The sequence below is a fragment of the Alexandromys fortis genome, unplaced genomic scaffold, assembly GCF_014885135.2.
Source record: "Alexandromys fortis isolate MF-2015 unplaced genomic scaffold, M_Fortis_MF-2015_v1.1 scaffold_41, whole genome shotgun sequence".
NCBI classification, from domain to species: domain Eukaryota; kingdom Metazoa; phylum Chordata; class Mammalia; order Rodentia; family Cricetidae; genus Alexandromys; species Alexandromys fortis.
In genome coordinates, this window is record NW_026067923.1 from 1,936,630 (window position 1) to 1,961,122 (window position 24,493).

Genomic DNA, 24,493 nt, shown 5'->3' on the forward strand with positions numbered 1-24,493 from the left:
TAGGGTTTTTTTGTTATAGAATTAGTCTGTCCTAATACAGAAATAGTAATAAGTGGAAATTCAAATCTCACTCATAATGCATTCCCATCAATTAAGCCTTATGTGCTATGAAAAGTAAAGAAAAACAGCATTAAACGATAAAATAATCATCTTTCACTTAGCACTGTAATACAAGCTTTTATATATGCCATTTTCTTTAACCCTTATAGAATCCATCTAGGTAGGTGTTATTAGGCACTGAATATTATGGTTCCATTGTTCTATTTTCAGAATAACTGTTATTACTTTCAAAGGTAATTTCCTATACTCGAACTTATATAGTTGAGATGGTACCTAGTCTTTAATGGCTAGCATAACTCTTTGTTATTGTATGAATAATAATATAATTTTGAATGATAAGTATAATTTACCAGAAAGTGAAAAATAAAACTTTATAAGTGACATTTTAAAAATTTAATTCCTATAAATATGTATAGGTTTAATTTGGAAGGTTTCTGTGCCTTGAAATAGAGTAGATTTTCCTAACTACCTTTCCTTGTGACTGTCCTACAGGCTGTTCTCTGTGTCACTTATGTGATAACTGGACTGACATTTCTGTGATTATATCATCAATGCAATAGCATATTAGAACAGAGTATGTAACGGTGGATTGCTTTCCCTTGCCGCAGTGGTCAGTACTTTATGCTGAATGTCTGTTGTGTGGAACAGGAGTTCTTTTATGAAGCAACAGCCATTGAACGTTCCTTCCTGGTGTCTGGTGTCTAAGGAGATGTGTACTGCTTTGTTGCTGAGTCCGTCAGTGCAGGGACCTGAAGGTCATAGACCTCCTCCTGAGGTAGAAATGAGGCATTTACATTTTGTTTTCATTGTCTGTAAATCAAGAAAGATGGCATGGTCAGGTTACCGTTTTTTTAGGTAAACAGATTTTGATATGGCTATCTTGAATTCCCTACTTTGCAATCCTTGCGGTTTAAAAGCAGTCATAATAAATAAGTAGCATTTTAAATTCTAAAGAAATTTTATTTCCTTTAGTTTTGCATATGTAGATGCTATAGATTTTTAGCAAATATGTATATGCATAATGCATAAATGTGTTTGTGTGGATATAATACACTCTTGCTTCCCATTCCTTCTGGTTAAGGTCTCTCTCTTCTGCTCCCTCTCAGGGTCTCACTCTCGGTACTCTTGACCATACTGGAATTTGATGTGTAGATCGGGCTGGCCTCAAGCTCACAGATTTTGAGCTCCTCCTGACTTTGTTTCCTCGGTGCTGCGATTAATGATGTGTACCTTGACAGTCAGTGGGCCTCACTATTTAGTCTAGGCTGGCTTCAAAGTCTGGTAATTTTCTTCTGCCTCAGACTCCCAAGGGCTGGAATTACAAAAGTGAGCTGCATGCCTGGCTTAGGTTTGGGTTTTGATGGTCTATGGTGCTTCTATTAATTGGATCACTTCAGCACTTTAGAGCTGAAGATTTTCCTGTGCTAATTTTTAATCATTTGTATTTAGTTGTAGAAATTATTTACATCTACCTTCAACATGGAACTGAGGGCAGGGAAAGGTCTATGGTACAATTTCATACCAACTCCTTGCTAAGTGACAAGTGTGTAAGTTCTGGTGATTCATCTAAGGTCACAGCATTAAAAACAGGAGAAAGGGTTCAAGTCTCCTAAACCAATGGTTTCTCCTGTACTGAAAGCTTTCATTTTTAAAATTAGATTGTAAATTTCTGAAAGATCAAACATTAATCCCCCCCCTTTTCCCTCCAGTGGAATCTTTTTTTCTTTCCATTATTTGAGACTGGGTTTCTCTGTGTAGTCCTTGCTGTCTAGAACTCACTCTGTAGACCAAGCTGTCCTCAAACTCATAGATCCACTTGCCTATGCCTCCAGAGTGCTGGGATTAAAGGTGTCACCACCACTGCCTGGCTATAGCAGAATCCTATTTCTTCTGTTATGAAAACTAGAAGTAGGCTCCCATACTAACAGCTGAACAAGTGGCTGTATCAAACAATGACCACACTAAAACCCTCTTCAAAATGATGGACACAGACAGTTTTCTTACCTACTGCTCACAGTAAGATAGTTTTGTCCATTGGCATCTCAGTACATTGGCATCTCATACTGTCAACTAACATGTCCATCTCAAAGAAAAAGTTTACAAAAATTATAGGAAAGGCTTCTAGGTAGGGGAGCTGCCATATTAATATGCTTAGGTTGCTTAGCTTATTCAGTGACAAAGTACATATAATTTATAAATAGAATTTAAATTATGTTCCTGTTCTGAAGACTGTGAACAATTTCCCACTTGCACCTTGGGGGAACACCAGCTGATCAAAACTCAAGAGTTCCACGTGTGGGTTTCAGCGGCCTCCAGACTCTTCAGGATGCAATAGCTCTTTTGTTCTGATGACTGCAGATGAATCACTAGAAGGTATTAAGGGAAGAAATAGCTACATTACCTGCAATTATTTTATAAGGACAGCTGGGAACTACACATGGTCTTAGCCTCTGAGTTCGGGGGTAAATGTCAAGACAGGTTGGAACACTTCTCATGTATTTCATCTTTATACTTCACGACTTCATTACTATGCCTAGCTATGTGTTGTTTAATTAAATTAAATGAATGTCTATTGAGACTATATATCCCAAGCCCCCTTGAACTACTTCTGCTACTCCTCTCTTGACCATCTGAGTCCTGGATTTATATTGTGTACCACCATAACCGGCTAGTGTGCGCTGTCTTTCATTTTATTTCTTGACCAGTGGCTTCAGATTGGGATACGGCTTGATATTGTATGAATGTCACTAATGTCAGGGTTGGGACAAGAGCTTGGCTGTGCCATTTGTAAATTTGTAATGCTCTTTCTACAAAGCATTTGTTTTATGTTAGGGTACCACTAGGTGACATGACTTTGAGTGAGAAACGGAAAGGGTGTGCGGTGCAAAGACTAATGTGTGTCATCAAACGCAGAAGGCTGTGTGTGTGTGGGCTTCCATCAGCTCCTGAACACAAATCATTTGTTGATTAGATGGGGTCCCCTGTGCATTTGGTTAAATGTTTGCTAAAAGAACGCTAGAAACGAGACCTGTGCCCTTTTACAGATTAGGGAAACAGTTTATCCCACAACACAGTATTCTCTAGCATGGTGCGAGGTTTGCACAACTATTTCAAGAGAGAAAGAGCTTGGGCTGAAATCAGTTATATCTACAACAGGGCCTCAAGCTCTGAGCCCTTAGACTCTGGAGATTCCTAAGTGGGTCTACAGCCTTGGCCAGCCAACCAAAATAGACTTCCAAATATGGGAATATTTCTTGCCTGCGGCTCCAGAGGACAAGTGTGGTTCCTGGGCAGCAGGCAAAAGTTCAAGCAGTCTTCATCCAAAGGATGGATTCATCCTTGAGATGAGTGGCTCCCTGTGGAGCTGCACATCTGCTGTGCACTGAGCAAGGAGGAATGACAGTGTGTCTGGAACCCGGCGGACAAGATGACCGCAGCTACTGATGTCACTCAAAGTTGGTCTTTGGTTTTCTGCCTCCCCGTAATTTCTTCCCTCTCTCAAGTTTCAACTTTGCCTGGCAAACAGACATTTCCTATCTTTTCTCATGTCTCTTATTTGCCCTCAATCAATCTCTTCCAGGCCAGGCCATCAGATTTCAGGAATCTGATTTTATGGGGCTGCTGGCTTCCTGTATAAGACTATTGATCATGTCACTGAACATCAAGATGTCTCCAAGGGGGAATAATTATGTCTATGATAAACTAAATGGCTTTGCAAAATTGATATGTGTGCATATATAATCTATATATAAATCAATAGGAATTATATATGGGTATATTTCCCTGTGCTTTATTTCAACAGCAAACTGAAACTCCAAATGATAATAATAAATAAAAGTGCTTCCTTCATAATCTCACAAAGGAAGTTCATGTGCCTTGTTAGACTCACTGAGGTGGGCTTCTGAGCACTGGGGAATGAAGGCTCGCATTCGAACTGCGGTGATTCCCATCTCTCTGGACCCCATATCTTGGCAATAATCCTCCCAAGGTTCTCTGGCTGTAATTGTTCCTCAGAGGCTATTGACTCCTACCTTAGTCTGCATTACATATAAGAATACTTAAGCTTTCTTGTAAAAGGAATTAGGTTAGCTTCATTGTTAATTTATGATCCTGAGAAAAATCAAATATGTCATATGCTAAAGGTTGACATTTGAAATGTCAAGGTCTTATTATTTAGGAGAAAGAAAATTGTTAGGAAAAAGAAAACTATTCAACGCAGGTACAGGTAGAACAGACTGTCTTCAGAAACTAGTGAAGAACAAGCAGTCATCCGACTTGAAGAAGAGAGAACCTGCTTTTTTAATTGGTGTGTAGTACTGCCAAAGGATAGCAGAAAAAATAAACATTAAAACCTTCGAGTTTTACAGATTATCCTCCACCTGGGTAAGCACAGCTTGGAAATGCCATGATTTCATGGGATAGTAATTGTACATCTCCAGATGCCCCCAAAAAATGTGACCTCAATTTCTCTGCAAGCTTGTAAATCAATAACCCATAAAAACCTGTGGGAAATATAAAAGATAGCCATAAAACCTCTAAATTTGGTTTTACTCATAATAGTTTTTGACTTTTTTTTTTCAGATGCAAACAACAATGAAGGAAGAGGCCTTTGCAGATTTCAACTGGGTAGCAGAGTCTTTGTGTCAGCAACCTCCTGGCAGCCTGGGAGGAGAGGTGCAGAAAGTGGACCACCGCACAGCCAGTTTGACCAAGTAGAAGGAGCCTCAGAGTGCCTCCCTTTCTGGAATCCATATCATTCTCAAATGAGAGAAAATGAAAAGAAATTTAGAGTTTACTCTTCTTTTAAAAAAACTATTAAAAACATCCCAAAGCCTCTTTAGAAGAGGGGAGAGGGAGACAGAGAGAGATAGAGTGAGAGAGACAGAGAAACACACACAGAGAGAAACAGAGAGACAGAGAGAAAGACACACAAAGAGATAGAGACAGAGAAATAGACAGAAAGACTGACACAGAGACAGAGAAATAGACAGACACACAGAGAGACAGAGAGACACAGAGAGAGACAGAGACAGAGAGAGATGGGGTGGGGTGGAGGGACGACAAAAAGAGACAGAAATGAGCTATGATTTTCCCGGGTAATTTACAGATACTTCTGCAAAAATTCAAGCAGGGTCATTAACAGCCTGGCACATTTTAAAGTCTAGGACAGAGTAAGTGTTGCTGAGGAGGGTCTGGGGACTAATTTTCATGCCACTGTTCTCTGAGCGATCTGAATGGTCTGTGCCAACACAGGGGGGGGCAGGATGCTCCCCCCTGCAGTGCACATTCTGAGGCACGGGCAGGGATCTCTGCCTCCAGGTTCTTGTGTGATCTGGAGGCTGACAAAAGAGCTACTATTCTCCCAAGACTCAGGGCACCAAAGGCAAGCAGTCTCTGGAGAGATAGCCCTGTGGCCGAGTCCCACACTGAGGTGAAGTAACTGCTCCACTTTGCTGGGAGAAGGCTTCTGCACCAAACATGCAGCAGGCATGTGACTGAAGAAGGAGGGGGGTGTGTGGAGAAGGGAGAGGGAGAAGCAAGCCCACTTACTTGGCAGCATGGGCAAATCAAGTGCATGCCATCTTACCGACATATTAATGTGAATTTGCATGTGTGTATGGTTCAGATTCTGCCCTTCTTTCTCTCCCCCACTCTCTGGCTTTCCCTTTCTCTTTCTCTTTCTCAGCCCAAGGCCTACAAAACTCACTGAACACCACTGAAGAACTACACAGAAACCACACCACCAGCAATGTCACGGTCACTATCTCCTTCGTGGGAACACTCAACCTTGGATCAAACATATGCCTCATTACACCTTTCAGTTAAAAGTGAACCTCTCCTACTGGCATGCCGCCTCAAATAGCATCAAAGCAAAATGAAACACAGGCAGCATTTAACAACGCTGGTAACCATGGAAACATATCATTAAAGAATATATAAACAGGAATGAATAATTAGATGAGAAATTCATTTCCATATTTATCTTTTTTTCCAAGAGCCAGGAAAAGAAGCTCTCGTTTGCCTTGCATCTCAATTTGGACACCTCCTCTTTAGCCTGCCTTCTAATTGAAAAAAAAAATAGGACATTTTGTAAAATGGGAATTTCAATATTGCCTATCTTAATAGAGAAATCTCTTTTCAGGCAAGTGGCTTCAGAAGACTTCAGTGGCCGTTGCGGTGTAGCTATGCCATGGCAGCAAGCCAGGCCACCGAAGCCCTGGGAGAGCTCTCATGGAGGGAGGGGGACAGCAATTACTCATATTTAACAGCTGGAAGCATGAAGGGCTTAACTCCGGGAGGAAAGACATTGTGGACGGACAGAGGCAGTCTCTCCCAGCCCTTCACCCTCATGCAGCTCCAGGTAAGCTGCGGGGTAGGCTAACCTGGCTATGAACGTAGCAGATTTGGAATGTGCTTACATTTAGTTCAAGGCAGTCATTGGGTGGGGACAGGAGTGTTAGAGGACCCCCCCATCTCTAATGGTTAGATTAGTTGTTAAATTGACCCACCATAGAGGCGTCTGGGAGAGAGCCTCAGTGAGGGATTGCATGTGTTAAAGGCTGGCCTGTGGGGTGTGTGTCTTAGGTAACCAGCTTAGGAAGACACCACCCGATGTGGGCACCACTCCCTAGGCGCGGGTCCTGAACCGTGTTAGAGTGGAGCTGAGTGCAAGCAAGCAGAAAGCTAGTTCACAAGCGTGCATTATTCTCTTTCTTCTAATTATGGGTGTGATCTGCAGCTGTTTGAAGTTCCTGAGGTGACTTATCCATAGCCGTGCACTGTAATCTAGAATTGTAGGCTGGAGAAAATCCCTTGTCCCCTAAGCTGCTTTTTGTTAGGGAAGTTTGGTCACAGCTAACAGAAACGAAATGGGATCGCCACTTAACCCAGGTGACCCTAAAGCAGTTGGTCACTAGACACCACTGTTGAGATCCACCGAGGGAGACCTAGTGCTTTATCACAGAGAACAATAGTGTACCCTTGTTGGTTTCCTCATTCCCCCCTCTTGTGCCAATATTGTATTCATGACTTTGTCTTGGTTCTGCAGTGGGCAGAACTTCCTTAATGCTCGGGGTTGATCTTGTGACTTCCTTTGGCTCTCCCGACGTGAGCACACTTGGCATAGAGGATTCTAGTGATTCTACTCTGGTTTTCTCTTGGAATGCCACATTTCCTCCTAAGAACCACAGCAAGAAGTTATCGATCAAGGGAGGTAGAAAGATGTGTGGAACACAAGTGGACATCTCTCAAGCTTGGAGCTGAACCCAACGAAGAGTAGCCCAGATCATCTGAATCTGAGCCAACCTGATTACTGGGAGTTTTACGGTGGTTGTCATGTAACACTATCATGTTAGCATTAGCTGATCCATACAGGAATGAAGCCAGGATTTAGCAGCAGACCAGAGCCTGCAGCTTGGTCCTCAGCCCTTCACTGTCCCTCCTGCTGCAGGGCATCTTTTCTGCAGGGAGAGAGCAGCAGTCAGCATCAGGACCATTGCCTTCCCAGGATCCTTTGCTCCACTCAGCACTCAGCCTCAGGGAGCTCTGTCAGTTTCCTCAGTAGGCTTTCTTTACTCCTGCTCTTGTTCCTTCCGTTATGTCCTTTCAGCTTTCCAAAGAGCCTTGATAAACCCATTTCCATCATTTGTATCCACAGGTTGCCCATTGCTGAGTTAAACTCTCCCAGATCAAATTTATTTTGCATTTGACCCAAGGCCGACTAGAGAGTTGATGCCAAGTAGTGGGAGTTTAAGCACAATGCATGGCATTTGATGGAGAAATATCTCTGGGTAAGTGGCTTTGGCACTTCTCAAATTATGTATAATCTGAATAATCTTCAGTAACTTGGCTGCTTTCAGATACCAGGCATCCATTTTACAAACTCTGTCTGACAAGGCCAAGTAAATAAGCATATTATGAATACTGGCTATTAAGTGAGATCCTCACATGGAATTTCTGTTCTGTATCTTTCTTTCTGTGGGGAATACTCACATGGAGGTACATGCCTAGGGAACACACTTTTTCTTCTCCAAAAAAATGTAGGTGTTTTATTCAATATAATGATAGATGTTTCTGGTTCCTTGACCTTACTTTACCTATAATTTCATGTTGAAGGTTTTATTTTTGTTCTGATGTAGAGACATAAGTTTTCACTAAGTAGGTGAGTAATATTGGAATAACTTTGCAATATCAAGAAAAAAACAAAGAGTAGAAAGCTAGGCTTTATTGTAGTAAGGAGGAAGCGGTGGGCAGTGTCCCGCCGTCTGGCTAGCTTATACCCCAAAATAACAACACACAAATTGTATTTATTTAAACACTGCCTAGCCCATTAGGTCTAACCTCTTATTGGCTAACTCTTACATATTCGTTTAACTTATCTCCATTAATGTGTGTAGCCACTTGACTGTGGCTTACCAGCATGAGTCTATCCAGTGTCCGTCTAGGAGAGGAGAGCCATGGTGTCTGCCACACTTCCCTTTTTCCCAGCATTCCATTCTGTCTACTCCTCCCACCTAAAGGCTGCACTATCAAAAGGCCAAGACAGCTTCTTTATTCAACCAATGAAAGCAACACAAATATAGAAGGAAGGATCTCCTACACCACTTTATTGTTAGTCTGAACTCCCAATTCATTTCAGGGACAGATTACCTACAAGACTAAATGGTCATTACAGATACTTATATGCGGTTTCTGCTTCTTTTGCAATCATCTTGAATAGAAGGAATGAATAGCCAATGCCTTGGACATTCGTGGAGCATGGACACCAACCACTCCAAAGAACCTTGTGAAAGAGCAGCTTTTTCCATATAGTCTGACAGGTCTCAACACAGCAGAAGCTAGAAAGGCAGCTGTAATTTTGAGCTTCAAAACACATATGTGTGTCTGGGCAGTGGTGGCACACACCTTTAATCCCAGCACTTGGGAGGCAGAGGCAGGCAGATTTCTGTGACTTGGAGGCTAGTTTGATCTACAAGAGGTAATTCCAGGACAGTCTCCAAAGCTACAGTGAAACGCTGTCTCAAAACACCCAAACTAAACCAAAACAAGACAAAAAGACCACATATGCATGTGTACAGGAAAATGCTAAACGATTTCCTGACTAAGGAAATCCATTTCCCCTCCTGTGTAAGCTAATTCAGAGAGCTGGTCTCGATTTTAGATAACCACAGGTAACTGTATAGTATGCAGCCTGTGAGACCCCTTCTTTCATATACATATGTATACATGTATATAATTTATAATCAGAACATAATTGTACATATGTATAGAGAACAGTGTGATTGTTTGATCCACATATACAATACACAATGATAAAATCAGGACAATTAGCACTTCTTTGCATAGTCACTGACTTTCTTAATTACAAAACAATGATGGCAAAATATTCTCATGTTAGATGTTACTGGTTTTGGCTTTATGTCAAACTAATTTTTAATTTGATTGATTTATTAAACAACTTATTGACTGGCATTTTTGCAATGTGCTTTGATGGTACCATGGAAGAAAGACAGAATAATAAGCAGTGGTATGTGCTTTAATTACCCTACAGTCCTGTAATTCTTTCTTGTAAATATCTTATGGCAGAATATGGCTGTTTCTCTCTAACCCATGGTAGAAGTCTTCCAAAACTCTCAATAGATGCTTGAAATTATGGATTATACCTAATCCTACTTAAATGAGGTATGTTCCTCATGCAAAGGTCTATCATAAGAGTAGTTTATAACTTAGGCACAATGAGAGATTAGAAGCAAAGAAGAGTAACAAAACAAGAGTTAAAGAACAAAAGTTATGCAAATGTGCTTTCCCCTTTTCTATCTTGCTGTGCCTCTGCTTTATCATTTAAAGGATGCCCTTCACATGCTTTCTTTGATATGTGAGAATCACTACTTGGGCCAATTACTAAGGAAATGTGCCAACTCAACACAAGTACTGTATACTATGATCCGTGGCCTGGAGGATGAAATGGCCACTGTGGGATTTAACATATGGGATGTTTCATCAGGTTACTCCAAATGGCATGCAGGTTAGCTTTAGACCCTCTTCCTCCCCTTCTTCCTCCTCCCCCTCCTTTCTTTCTGCCATGTTGTCGCTCCCTCTTTTTATCAAGATGGGCTCACTAAGCGTCCCTGGTTGGACTGGATCCCACCACATAGGTGAAACTGGTCTAAAAGTCGTGAAGATCCACCTGCCTCTGCCCACAGAGTGCTGGGATTGCAGGTGGGAGCCAACACACTTGGCCTCCATTTGGTATTTTCAAGTCTCTGTTGAATGTGGGTAACTGAAGCTGAAGAAAGAGATGCTTCTGATGAGGAGGGATGGTATGTGTGGTCTCTCAAGAGGGAATGATGTCTATTTGTTTACTTCTGTTACCCTGGCATGTAGTGTCGTGCCTACAAATAATGGCGAATGAATATGAACGATGAAGGCAGTTTCTCAGTGTATAAGAAAGGTAGTCACCAACTTCAAAAATGTCTGCATAGCTGAACTGTAAAGATTTCAAGTTTTAATGACAGAGCAAGGTTGATGGAAGCTCACTATGACAAGAACATATTTGGAATATTATTTTGCTTTAATGCTAGAAGCAGCAGGTATTTCTTCAAGGCCCAATGTCAAGGACAAAAGGGGTCATAGTAATAAAGAGTGCTGTATAAAGAGAAGGAGCAGTTTGATCCTCAATCCCTGATGTGTATGGGAACACCTTAGGAGTCAATACAGCGTACTAAATCTTTGGGCACGTGAGGAGGGGATGTCCAGTTCTCGGTGCTGTCCATTGAGAGTAGAAGAAACACACCCAAACAAACAAACAAACAAAGTAACAAACAAACCCAAAAACCTTCTTAGTGAGCTTTCTTTGGAAGCTATGCAGGCCATTGGTAGTTTTGAGATGAAGAACATTTCAATGCCAACTTGAATTGGATGGGACGTTTTCGTGTTCTCTGCACAGATGGAGAACCTGTGAAGCTGGCACTGCCCCAGCCTTTGCTGTTTCACTGCAGAAAGAGGCTCCGCATGTCAGGCTCTCTGCACAGGCCTGTGTTGGTGTCAACAGCTTTTCCAACAATCCCCAAAGAGGGCTCCCTCCTGCTGTGAAAGTCCTTGGCTTCCTCACAGCCAAGCAGCAGAGCATTTCAGGGGCCCTTTGTCTAGATGCAAGAGCCACGATGAAAGATGAAATTCTTTCTGATTAGGGAAGTCTCTGTGAAGATAGGGGTTTAGAAAGGATTCTGTTTGGTTAGTAGTTTTGCATTTTTTCAAGATAAAGAAAACGTAGTATAATTTGGTAATGGGTTCATTCTAGAACGTAGCTTTGTGATGACTGGATATCATAGCCTGCAAGTGAGGCGAAGCTTTGACCTGAAGATGCTGAAGTCAACTGTAAGTAGTCCTGCTGGGGGACTTCCCTTTTGTCCTTTTTCTAATCAGCATCTCTAAATGAACTGCCTGGAGTCAGATAACTTGAATCCTTCCAGCCTTGGAGCTGAGACTGACAGCTTCCCAAGAGTTTTCAGTGGAGATGCTACAGACACATGACAAATGGTTTCTCTTAGCATTGCAAGAAATTGCTCGTGTAGATAACCTTGATGATGTCATCCTAACAAAGACCTCAGTGGTCCAAGGGTTGGAAGTGATGTAATATGATTTCAAATAGAAGATGTTGGTATTTCTTGATTGGTGTTTACACACCTGAGATGCTGTGAGCTACAGGACCTCTGACTTCATATGCAATTGGTGACTTTGTTAGTCCAAGTTTTACTATTTGCTGCCATTAAAATGAAACATTGAAGTTGATGTTATGTCAAACATTTCAGCTTCTTATACCAGAGAAATTAGAACCTTCTTATAATTGAGTGAAAGTCATAATTCTTTTTCAGTGTTGCTTTGATGTTTAGGTCAATTTCTAATGCAATGAGATAAATAAACACCCTGTTTGTATCTGTGTCTGTCTTCTCTGTCTGTCTGTCTGTCTGTCTGTCTGTCTGTCTTTCTGTCTGTGTCTTTCTCTCGTGTGCTCGTGTGTGTGTGTGTGTGTGTGTGTGTGTGTGTGTGTGTGTGAGAGAGAGAGAGAGAGAGAGAGAGAGAGAGAGAGAGAGAGAGAAATGTTTGTGAGCATTATTATGGATTGGATGTTTGTCAACTGAATCTGATTCCCAGCAAGGACTGAGATTATGATTTGAAGACCTGAGGTTGCAGACTGGTGAAGAAAATTGAGAAAATAAAAATTCGGTGGGGAGTGAACTGAAGCTGGGCCAGCTTGCTCCTGTTCAGTGGGATTTCTCCGCACTTCTCCTGTGGCTATTTTACAGTATGATTTCTGTTGCTGCCTTTTCTGATTCCAGGTGATGAGCAGTGCAGAGAGGGTCAGTCTGCGATCTCATTGCAGAAGACAAGGCCGTACAAACTTACAAATGTCTTGTAAACACATGGCTGAGAGTGAACACGGGAGAACAGTCTCTATCAGTGAAAGGTTGCAACCTCCTTGTTTATATGATTCTGGACACTTTAGACTGCCATTAAGGACCTGGGGGCTGAAGGATTTTCTAACTGGATAAAGTTTTTGTATTAATATTATTGCAGAGGTAGGAGAGATAGCTTGGCAGAAAAGAATATTTGCTTTTCTTCTAGGAGACCAGAGTTCAGTTCTTAGTACCTACAATAGGAAGCTTACAACTGCCTGTAATTCCAGTTTCATGGCATCTAACACTCTCCTCTGGCCTCTATGTGGAACCCACACACGCACATGCTCTCTCTCTCTCTCTCTTTCTCTCTCTCTCTCTCTCTCACACACACACACACCCACACACACACACCCCCACACACACACCCCTTAAGGCATCTTATTCAAACATCCAGTGTTCAGCCTGTCCAAGCACTCCCTGTTTTGCTGATTAGCACAGCCTTGTGATGAAGTTTCAAGATGTTCTCTGCAAGGATGGCTGGTGGCAGAAGACTGGGCATCTTGCTACAGAGACAGTGTGTTCTAGTGCAACCATCAGAAGTTATTTTCAACCCTCTTGACTGTTGTAATAGGAGCGGCGGGGCTGCGTCCCCAGCACCCTGGCCGCCTGCTAGCTCATGCCCGAAATAACAACACACAAACTGTATTCATTTAAACACTACTTGGCCCATGAACTCTAGCCCTTACAGGCTAATTCTCGCACCTGGACTAGCCCATTTCTAATAATGTGTGTAAGCACCCCAAGGTGCGCTTACGGGAAGATTCTAGCCTCCGTCCATCCTGGGTCGGAGCTGCCTGGGAGAGCGGAGCCTGGCGTCTCTGCTCCAGAGAGCAGAGCTGTCAAGTCTCTCTAGGAGAGCTGAACATGGCGTCTCTGCTCCAGAGAGCAGAGCTGTTGGGTCTGACCTCACTTCCTCTTCCTCCCAGCATCCTATTCTGTTTACTCCACCCACCTATGTTCTAACCAATAAAACGGGCCAAGCCAGTTTCTTTATTAGCCAATGACCTTCCTCCATCACCTGACCTCTGCAGAGGTGATGCTATTATAGAATAAGATGTGCAAACACTTTTATTCAGACGGCTGTAGCTCAGTGTGAGCTGTCATATGACACAGACTGCTATGCCATTTTCCATCTCTGATGGGGTGATGGTGTGGAAAGTGTTTCTAATGTAATCGAAGGATGTTCCTGAGGTAACAGTGGCACAGATCAGTTCTGTTGTATTTGACAGTTTGTGGGTCAATAGATGCAGAGTCATGGAGCCTGGCACTAGAATCTTCACGTTCTGAAAGTTTCCATTTCTGCATTAGAACCTCCACAGAGACTAACTAAGCAGAGGAGTCAGGGTTTTATGCACTTGAAAAGGGAACTAGCAGATGCACCTTAGACTTAAGGTGGTGTTATGCTCCCGAAGCCTCACCCATCTAAACTGAGATGTCTTCAATATATCCATCCAGCGTGGCAAAAGCTGCAGGGTGGGCTTGCCTGCCTTGAACACACTCAATACTTGCATCAGGCTTTTTTAGGCAAATCTAGCAGCCAAGCTATTTCATAATGAATCATTGACCATCTCATGTAGATTGTTAAATGCTGTACTGTGAGTGAAAAAAACAAAACTAAAACCAAAACAAATGTGAAGTTAAAAAAATATTGCTAAGTCAACCATTTTATGCTAGGGACTACCTACAATACAGTAACTGTTTATTCATTCTTTGAATTAACTTATATAGTAGTGAGTTTCATTATAGCATTTTCATATGTCATTATCTTAGTCCCTCTCCTGCATACGCTTCATATCTTAGAAAGGAGAAGAAAATAGTGCCGGTCTATGCAATTTTTTTGAGACAGGGTCTTCCTGCTCAGCCTCCCAAGTGCTAGAGGACACGCACACACCACATCCCTGGGCTCTGACCATTCAACCTTAATGGCTGTTTACAAATGGCTGTGCATATGTCATCCATGTATCTATATAGTGTAATGTCAGGGAGTATTATGAAGCTGATAAGTGAGATTGCCAGGGCAGATTAGAGAGTCAGGCATTCCTGACTTCACAGCGGCTTCATTTTTCTTAAAAATTCTGATGTCATTTTTGGATGAGTCTAAGATTTTGGATGAAGTTTTAGTACATGAGCTTTGAGGATGATCTTTTCAAACACTGTGTCAAGTCACCTCTTACTTTCTACTGAAGCCAGAGACTCATTTTAGCTAGGGGTCTATGGCTAGCTGAGGCTGGAACTCATCTGAAGCAGGCCTTGCTTGCAGCCAGGGGCTCTTCTCACCAATTAAAAGAATGCAATGAAGAGTGTATTTTCTTATCACTTATTAATATAGAATAACAAAATATAGAATTTTGATGTTAATTTTTGTCATTGTGGTCATGTATGTATTGCCAAGTGGAGATTATTTTCTTACTTTAAGGTGAATAAAATGAGGCTATTTATGTTTTTTGAAAAATTAAGGAAAGAAAACTCTTGTTTAAAAGCATCAGCCTTATAATTTGTCTTTATATGTGCCTGTATTAAATACAGGAAATGCAGCATGCACACAATACGTATTTTGTTTTGTAAATGAATAGCTCAAATCAAACCTTTGTTAGGAACGACTCCACATCAGACTTGCTGATCACTTCCTGAGATTCAAACCCTCTCTTGCTTCTTTTAAGATATCTTGAAAATTTTCCATCAGCTATTGTATGCATCATATTGCTTGCGTTTTTCATATCTACCAATTCTTTACAGTTAATATTTAAAAATACCTTTCTTTTAAAATATATGTATGTGTGTGTGTGAGCGTGGGAATCACACACGCGAGCACAGGTGCTCTCGGGCCAGAGGAAGGCTCTGGATTCCAGCAGGGCTGGGTTTACAGGTGGGGGCAAGCTGCCCGATGTTGGGAGCTGAGTGCTCTTACCTTGCCTCAGGCCACTATAACTGCTTTGTTTTGGTTTTTGTTTGTTTTGCTTTGCTTTTCATACTTATCCAATTACTATTAGGGAATTCTTTTGGGGATTAAAAGTGTTTATTCAAAAACTCACCCCCTCTTTTTTCCCTTATAGATGACAGGTCTCAAATACAACAGGGCTAATTTAAAACTGCAAATCGAGCTTCAGGTATTTGAATGGGGAGACGGAAAAGTTACTGAGAATTTTAAATGGAAAGAGAGCGAGCTAATGAGTCAAGTTTTCCTCACAAGTCTGAGGAATGGCTTTTCTTTCATCTACCAGGGCTCTGCTGTCGTTTTGAAAAGCAAATGACAGCAGGTTTGCTGTTGCCCAGTTTTCAGTACATCACCCACATTCCCCTCATCTTTTCGTCACCCTCCACCAAGCATTAATATCACCTCAGATGTTTGCTGTTCAAGCCTGTAGCTCAGAAAGGATGCATGGAAGTGCGGTGTGCTTTAAAGGGCCGCGTCATCACAGTATGCCTGGAAAAATAGTTCCTGGGATGTCTGAGTTATATTGAGTTGTAAAACTCCAGAACGGGCCAAGGGTTAACAACCCTGAATTTTGGTCCTTAAAATTAGTTTCAGAAATCTCCATTATAGACACATTACCGCTGGGCGGTGGCCGTCTGATTGATTTGCCCAGAGCAAATCAGTGGTCTTTTAAACACTCATCCTTCATTTTGCTTCTAGAAATGAGACGCGCTCCTCCTCCCTCGCTGGGGCATCGGTTTTTACCTGCCAATACAGCTTGATGAGCTTGCTTACACCATGCTCGCTTCCTCCGCAGAGCCAGAACATGTAGTCAGCAATCATGGCACTCCTTGGGACAAAACAGATGTAAATACCGTGAGCTTACAAGGCAGAGGGAGAGCTGTAATAGACAGTGTGCACAAACCATGTGCACATTTAACCTGAGTAAGAGTAAGCAGAACAAAACACTTTTAAGGATACAGTACGTAGCTGACTGTTTTTCAAGCTGCCCAAGAGTACTTGTGCACAGGTGCTTATGCTCTGCTTTGGTCTTTTGTATGAAGCATCAGAAGATACACAGAGTAGCAGATCCTAAAGGCTCCTTTTTGTGGGACTGTTGCACCATGCACACAGACTTTAAGATGTTTGCAAGCCTAGCACAGCTCTGAACTGTTAGATGGCCATTTAAGCACGCCTCAGGCTTTACCTGAGTTAAGAGATTATTTATCTCTGATTAAATTTGCTTTTTTTGCAACTGAAAATTAAAAAAAAAGACAAAACAAAATACAATTCAACAGATAACCCCCCTCCCAACTTTGTGTTTAATTGAATTAGCTTCCAGATCCAGTGCATACAGTCAATGCATTGGTCTTATTAAGCTGGGGGATATTAAAACTATTGTGGAATGGATATTAATTCATTACTTAGCACCCCTTGGAAAACAGTTTACTTTTATAGCTGTTTCTTTGCTAGGATTCTCTATTTCTTTTTTTCCCCAGAGATTGCAAATCCAATTAAATTTGACTAGAAGTAATTCCAAATTGTCACGTTAGCCAATTAAACATATAATAATCCTGTGTACCTAATCAGTAGTACCAAAAGTTTATTTATTTAAATAGAGCTATCACTGTGTACTCCTGCCTGTTTTTCTTATCTTTGCCTGCAGATACGTGTTGTTTCTTGACATCACTGTAAATTGAATTAGAAATGTTCCTTCCCTAAATATAGGTTGTCTGAGGCAGAGAAACTATAAACTTACTATAGCACTTTTCTCAAAGAATTAAAACATTTACATTCCTGCTCATGACAGACAAAAATTAGGACTTTGAAAATCAACAGTGGGGCTAGGGAGATGCCTCAATGGGTAAGAGCGTTTGCTGTGCAAACATGTGGACCGGAGCCAGCTCTGCAGCTTCCATGTAAAGTCTGGGCCTGGCTATGCATGTGACTGTCACTGCAGGGCTGTGGGGTCCCCCAGACGGGAGCATCACTTGGGCTTGTTGTCTACTTAGCTCCACACTGGGTGAGCGACCCCGTCTCACAGAAATGCGGTGATAGTGACAGAGCAGGACATCTGGTGTCCTCTTGTGGCTTCTGCATGTGACACACACACACACACACTCACACACTGGGAAAAACAATAGCGTTTAGAGGATTACTCAACTCAATGGTTTCTTAATGCACATGGAATGTTGGAAAAGAGTTGTATCCTAACATTTCAAAGAAACGACAGTTATCTTTGAAGATTCCTGTCATGTTTCCCTAAGGCTGTAATAATAGGAAAAGTCTACCAGGAGGCTTTGATGCTGTGTGAGTATGGAGAGACATCAGGAGGCAAAGCTGCATTTCAGAGGTTTGTGTTTGGTAGAAGCATCTGGAAAGTCTTCTCCTAGTGACCCCAAAAGCAAGTCAACCTACCACGAAGGTGCCCTCACAAACATTCTGCTGTCAATATGATCAATAGAAAATGTGAAAAAAATTTACTCCCAAGGGCAGCAATGCTGTTTTTAGAGGAGGTGGGAACTACCTAGTCTGTACCCGGCTTTCTCTTTCCACTTGAATTTGGCTGTACAGATAGGTCAGAAGTGGACTCAAATGAAGAATGTAAGTCAGAAAGACTTGAGCCCACTGCATCTGCTTCCCCAGGGGAAGAGCAGCCGCACTTCTGTTACTGGCCTTCCTCTGCCCCACAGGGCAGCCTGGGGAGTCAGTGTAGTCTGGAAAGAGACAAATGTGTGGACGATTGTGCATGTGATGATCGTGAGGCAGCTGACAGGGGTTTCATACTGTCGAATTAAAAACGAGCATCTCCAAGGACTCAGGTACCATGTGAGATCCAGGCTCTGGCAGACTTGCCACATCAATCATGCAAACATTACCCACTGTTCTTCCTACTCTCTGCCAGTATCTGTTCTAATGGCTCCAAGTCCTGAGTCAGTGTGGCTCAGTGTTACTACTGTCTTTGCCTGCTGTCAGCATTCTATGCATCTGACCATCAAGGGTTTCTGCAGATCACAACAAGGGACTCTGGTCTGATCTCATCTGCTCTCTCCCTTTAATGAAGTAAGGATTTTCTGTCTGTCTGTTACTGCTAAGCACCACATCAAGCAGTTTACATGGTAGAATGTAAACCCAACACACCAGTGATGGAGGAAGGTCATTGGTTAAATAATAAAGAAACTGCTTGGCCCTGATAGATTAAAACATAGGTGGGTGGAGTAAACAGAACAGAATGCTGGGAGGAAGAGGAAGTGAGCTCAGACGCCATGCGGGCAGACGCGATGAAGCTCTGACCCAGGATGGACGTAGGCTAGAATCTTCCCGGTAAGCGCACCTCGGTGCTACACACATTATTAGAAATGGGCCAGACAGTGTTTAAATGAATACAGTTTGTGTGTTGTTATTTCAGGGTATAAGCTAGCTAGGTAGCCGGAAGCCGGGTGGAACACAGCCCGCAGCTCCCACAACACACCCGCTTCCACATGGGACCTCACTTGGCTGAGCCAGCATGAGAACAATTCTAACAGTTCTCCACTCTCTGGTTGGTCTTCTCTTTCCAGTTCCCCTTTCTCCTGGATGTTTTCTGTCAGCTAACAAATGTGCTGTCTCTCCCACTGCAAACTCTCTTGCCTGCCCCCTCCAGTGGCTACCTGACTACTACTTCTTCTCCATTAAAAAACAAACAAACAAAACCACACAAACCAACAAAAACCTTAAAAGACAGAAACACAAAATATGTGTACTTTAAGCAGACCTTTATTCCCTCCAGTGCCTCTCACGGCTCCACACTGCTGAGGGCGGTGGTTCACCTGTCCTGATGTGACATGTGTTCTTGGTTCAGGGATGATATTACTTCCCACTTGGCTTTCTTTCTGGTTTTCTCCTATGTCCTGGTTGCTCTCTTGAGTCTCCTGGCATCCTCCCCTCCCCAAACTCTCACTTTCTTTTGTTTTCACTTTCTTGGTGAGCACACTGGTTTCATGGTTTTAAGCACCAAATATATATTGGCTATCCAACCCTTCCACCATGTATGTGTCTGAAGCACCCTCTGAATCTCCCAAATCTCTGGAAGCTAACTTCCCAGCCTTTCTACTTCTCAATGCTTCTACTGGATGCCTAATTGTTATCTAACGGAACAAAATCATATGTGGGACTCCCTCCCTCCCTCCCTCCCTCCCTCCCTCCCTCCCTCCCTCTTTCCCTTCCTCCCTCCCTCTTTCCCTTCCTTCCTCCCTCCCTCCCAATACCTTGCAGTTTTCTTGGACTTTCATATATATATATGAATATTTATCCATATATCCTATATATGTGAATGTATATATCCACACATCCTATATATGAATATATATTCCTATTCTTATAGTGTGTGTGGAATAATCAAATCTACATAACTAGCATCTATCACTCAAACCCTTATTATTCTTTGTAGCAAAACATTCAAAATCCTCTCTTTTCGTGATACTGAAATTACGCTATGTTACTAATGAATGCAGTCACCATACTGTGTATTAGACAAGAGACCTTATTTTCCCATCACTTATTACCCGGTGACTGACTCTTCCCGCCTACTCCTTTCTAGCTTCTGCTAATCTACTCTATACCTCTAGCAATCAACTTTCATTTCCACAAGTAAGAGTGTGTGTATTTCCTCCTGAATCTGGTTTATCATACTCAGCACATGGCTGTCCATGTTCACCTATGTAGCTGCAAGCAGGATTCATTGCCCTGTGGCTGAATAGTGCATACGTGTGTCTGTACCACGTTTTCTTTCTTCCATCCATCCACTGACGGAAGCAAGGGTGGATTTCTAATATTGACTTTTGTGCTGTGATCAGCATGAGGTGTGGATATTTTTTTGATGCACTGATTTCATTTCAGTTGCTGCATACCTAGTAGAGTCCTTGCTTGGTCCATGCTGCAGTGATCCCCAAATCCCTGGCGTCACCCCTGACTCCTCCTCCTCTCACATTCCCTATCCAGTAACCCACTTCAGAATACTGCCCCTTTCATACCTCCAGCAGTTTTATATAGTCCATAATTTCTGACACGGTTTACTGCAACAGCCTCCAAGCTAGACTTCTTTTTCTCGGTTATTCTATTTTCAATCAGGATTGAGAATGATACCATTACAATCACTGGGTCAGAACAGCCTTCTCCAGGATTTGAATCTCTTCAAGTTAAAACCAGAGTTAATGGCATCTGACTGCCGTGCCCTCTAACCAGTTCTCTGACCTATTGTTTCTAAGGATGTGGGTGCATGCTTGCATGCATGCCTGCATGTGTATGTGTGTGTGTGTGTGTGTGTGTGTGTGTGTGTGTGTGTGTGTGTGTGAGTGTCCTTCTAGATAAAGAAGTCATTTGCTTCTCTGAAGCTGGAGTTGAAAGTGGTTGTGCTGCCTAACCAGGGTGCTGGAAGCTAGATGCCAACCTTCTCTGCAAGAGCAGCGAGTGCTTTTAAGCAGTGAGACAGACATTCCTCCAGCCCCATCTTACCTCATTTTTTGTGGACAATTCATCCTAGTTTAGGCACTCTGCACTCTCTGTTCCTCAGAAAGACCAGGCAGGCTATCGCTATGGAAATGTACCTGGCCAGTTTTGCCTAGCCATCCTTATGGGGCTCCCATTCTCAAGGTGTCAATTATATTCCAGGGCTATGGTGCACTGCATTTCTTACTTTTTCTGCAGTGGTTGTCACATTTATGTATGTATGTATGTATGTATGTATGTATGTATGTATGTATGAATGTATCATCTAAAATCTCTCAATCATCTATCTAGCTATCTGTCTGTCTGTCCATCCGTCCATCCATCCATCTATCATCTATCTATCTATCTATCTATCTATCTATCTATCTATCTATCTATCTATCTATCATCTGTCTGTCTGTCTGTTTGCACATGCCACAGTGCACATATGGAGGTCAGTAAGCACCTTACAGATGTTGAGTTTCTCCTCCTGCATGTGGGTTCCTGGAGACTGCACTAATGCGGTTAGGGTTGGTGCAAGTGCTTTCCGCCACAAAGTCATCTCACTGGCACCATCCTATTTGGCATTTCTGCTGTCCTCCACTTCTGCAGCAAGTGCTTTAGATCTGGTCCACACTGTCTGTAAGTGAAATTTCAGGACTATCGCGATGCTCGCCCCTGTGTGCATGTCTTGCACATCACCTTGCTGCAATGGAGGCACTGAAGCCTGTGACGGGGCCATGGAGCCACAGAGCCTGTTGCCTGCAAAGCTTCACTACCTGGCCCTTTACTGGAGTGCATCCCTTCACCCCCAGGCAGGGATTCATATGCTTTGGCCATTGCTTTGTCTGTGGTGTCTGTTTGAACCCTGTACATTGCTTGTAGTTGCACAAGCATTCATTGAATGAACAACAGCACCTTTTCAGATTTATTTGTTAAAACTAAAGAGAGAAATTAAACTCTGTGCTACAGAGACCCCGGACTCCAGCTTGAATGGTCTGGCCTTGGGTTGCTCTTACCGCCCCCGTTCGGAAGAACGAACTCAAGTGGAGATGTGGCGATGGAGCTACAATCTGATCTGTCCAGTACGAATTCCAGTGCAAGTTAGCACCCAGCAGAGCTTAAAAACGCTAATGGATGCTGACGCGTTTATTACACAAAATAAAGAGGGCGGGTGGGAGGAGGCGCACCGGCCCAGCGTGGCGCATCTGAAGTTGTGTTTGGGGTGATGCCTTCAGTCATGTGTCAGCCAGCATCGCGTCCCTGCAAGCTCATCTCCCACAGCTTTCATATTATGTCTGAATTCATTTCATGGCACTGTCACTGAAGTCACGTTTCTGTACTCAACACATCTGTTAAATGTAAAAGGGTCAGAATCTGGCACAGGTAGATGTATTCATAAGTAAAAGGTATGCGTGCCATGGACTCAGCTTATTGTGACTCAAATCCTGTCCCTACAGAATGGCATACGCACAGTCACAGAATTAGGCTTTATTCTTGGTAATACAGAAATTAGCTTTTGTTTTCTAAATTATGGTTGTGATGGGTTCCTGTATATGAGCATATCAGTGCCAGCCGAGTTTTCAGATGGCTGTCTTCAAACAGGCCGTGCCATTCTCAGAGAGTCTGAATCGAATTACCATATCCCAAGGCCTATGCCTGCTTTCAGAATTTACAACATCTCTACCCAGCGTGGCCACATGGTGGTGTGAAACAGTAAGGTACGGGTAAACAAGAGAAAATCGCAGCGCCGTCCTCAGTGTGGCCGCCCAGGGCTGGCAGGCTGGGACCTTGAGAAGTCATTTCGTTCATCACCTTGCCTTCAGGCAGGATCACAGTTAAACCTTTCAAATGAGACTGATGAGAATCTATTCAGTTTCAAAGACCTGCACAGAAGGACGCTGCTCTGAATTCCTGGGATTCCACAGCAGCACAGCCACAATGTCTTCTCCAGCTAGAACCTGACTCCTTAGTTCCCTCTCCATGGCTCATACAACGCATGTGGCCCTGGGCTGTAGAAGGGCAACTTGAAATAGCCCCACAACCATTTGTTAACATTCTCATGCCAGGTTAATTAATAAACCCGTCTGTTTTGATCTCCACATGGTCCCTTTTCCTCACCATTAGCAGCTGTCATGGTTGCCTTTTCAACTCTTTTAAGTCCCTCCCCTTCCTCCTGTTACAACTAAAAACTGGCTCAGCCAGAGGCTCAGGATGACTGTGTGGGCTCTGCATGCAGCTACTCCATGTATTTCTCGGGTGCAGATACTCAGAAGGGTGCATGCATGTTGGCTAACTATAGACTCGATCCATTTTAACACACTTAAGAAGTTGTTTCTTCCTTCCTATACTAAAAAAAATGCTCAAGATGATACATGTTACATATTCATATGCATATATATTATTAATTTTAGATGAATTAATATTGATGCCCAAATGTATATGCCTTTTGAGTATAAATATATACTAAGAAGGAGATACTATTCTGAGCAGAAGGGGCAAACCATCAGTTTTACTCTAACACACACACACACACACACACACACACACACACTCACACCCCAAGCATTTTTTTGTAGACTTCCTCATTTTCCATGTAACAGTAGCTACAGCAGTCTTTAAACAATGTAAAATGCAAATGCATGCAGTAAAATTCAAGCTCCTGGGGGGTGACCTAGACTCTCTGCTGCCCCTGCTTCCCTCCCATGTTTACAGCCTCCGCCTCTCCTGTCTAGCATCCCCCATCAGAACCTTGGCCCCTTCTTGCTGGATTTCCTGTTCAATTGTGATTTGTTGATTTTCTTGGCATTGCCTTCTTTCTCTAGACCTGTGCAGTCCAAATGGTTGTCTCTAGCCCTAAGTGATTAATTATATTTAAATGAACGGAAATGGAAAAATTGAATTCAGTTCCGCAAGTTTACAGACACTTTTTTTTTTGGTAGCCAGCAGTTACCCATCGCTAATCAGTGGTTAGAGCATCTCTTGTCACCAGTGGTTTTACTGGACACTGCGCTCTAGGACAGAAGCCATGGGAGCCTCCAGCGTAGGGCCTCAGACAGGACTGCTAAGGAGGAGGTGCTCAATCCTTGTTTATTTTTAAATAATAAAATCATATCTATTTAGGTGCGTCGTGCCTTTATTCTCCTTTAGGGGGAAGTGAGTGACAGGATCTCATGTGCCAAGACTGGCCTTGAGCTTGCTGTGTAGGCAAGGACTGTCTTCTTTGTCTGATGCTCTGCTCCCTCCTCCTCAGAGGTGGGATTTCAGTATTACGGGGTGGTATTGTACAGCTACCGTCCACATTTCTTTAGGCTTAGCATTGGCCATCTCCTGCTTCCAAAACCAGTTCACAGCAATCTCTTACATGTTTTGGGCATGTACACATGGGCACTTGGTGGGCACAGAAGAAGTTAAACATATCCAGCCTTCTTTCTATAGAAAGAAGAGATGCTACTGGCCAAGTAGCATCCCGTGAGACGTGTGTATTGGTGTGTATTGGTGGTCTAAGGTTTCTGTGAGGACTTTGGAATGCTTCCTGCACTGTGTTCTTTGAAGACCAGGTTGAGGAAAGAGGAAGAGAGCGAAGGAAGTTTGA

General features: G+C 42.7%; 1 protein-coding gene across 1 annotated transcript in view; it reads right to left on the reverse strand.

Moving 5' to 3' along the window:
* The window catches only part of Spata16 (spermatogenesis associated 16), a 252,045-nt gene that overhangs the window by 79,174 nt on the left and 148,378 nt on the right, over positions 1-24,493 (reverse strand). The window contains exon 4 of the mRNA XM_050142057.1: positions 16,198-16,282. Within this exon, the coding sequence (XP_049998014.1) occupies positions 16,198-16,282 (85 nt within the window). The remainder of the gene's footprint in view (positions 1-16,197; positions 16,283-24,493) is intronic.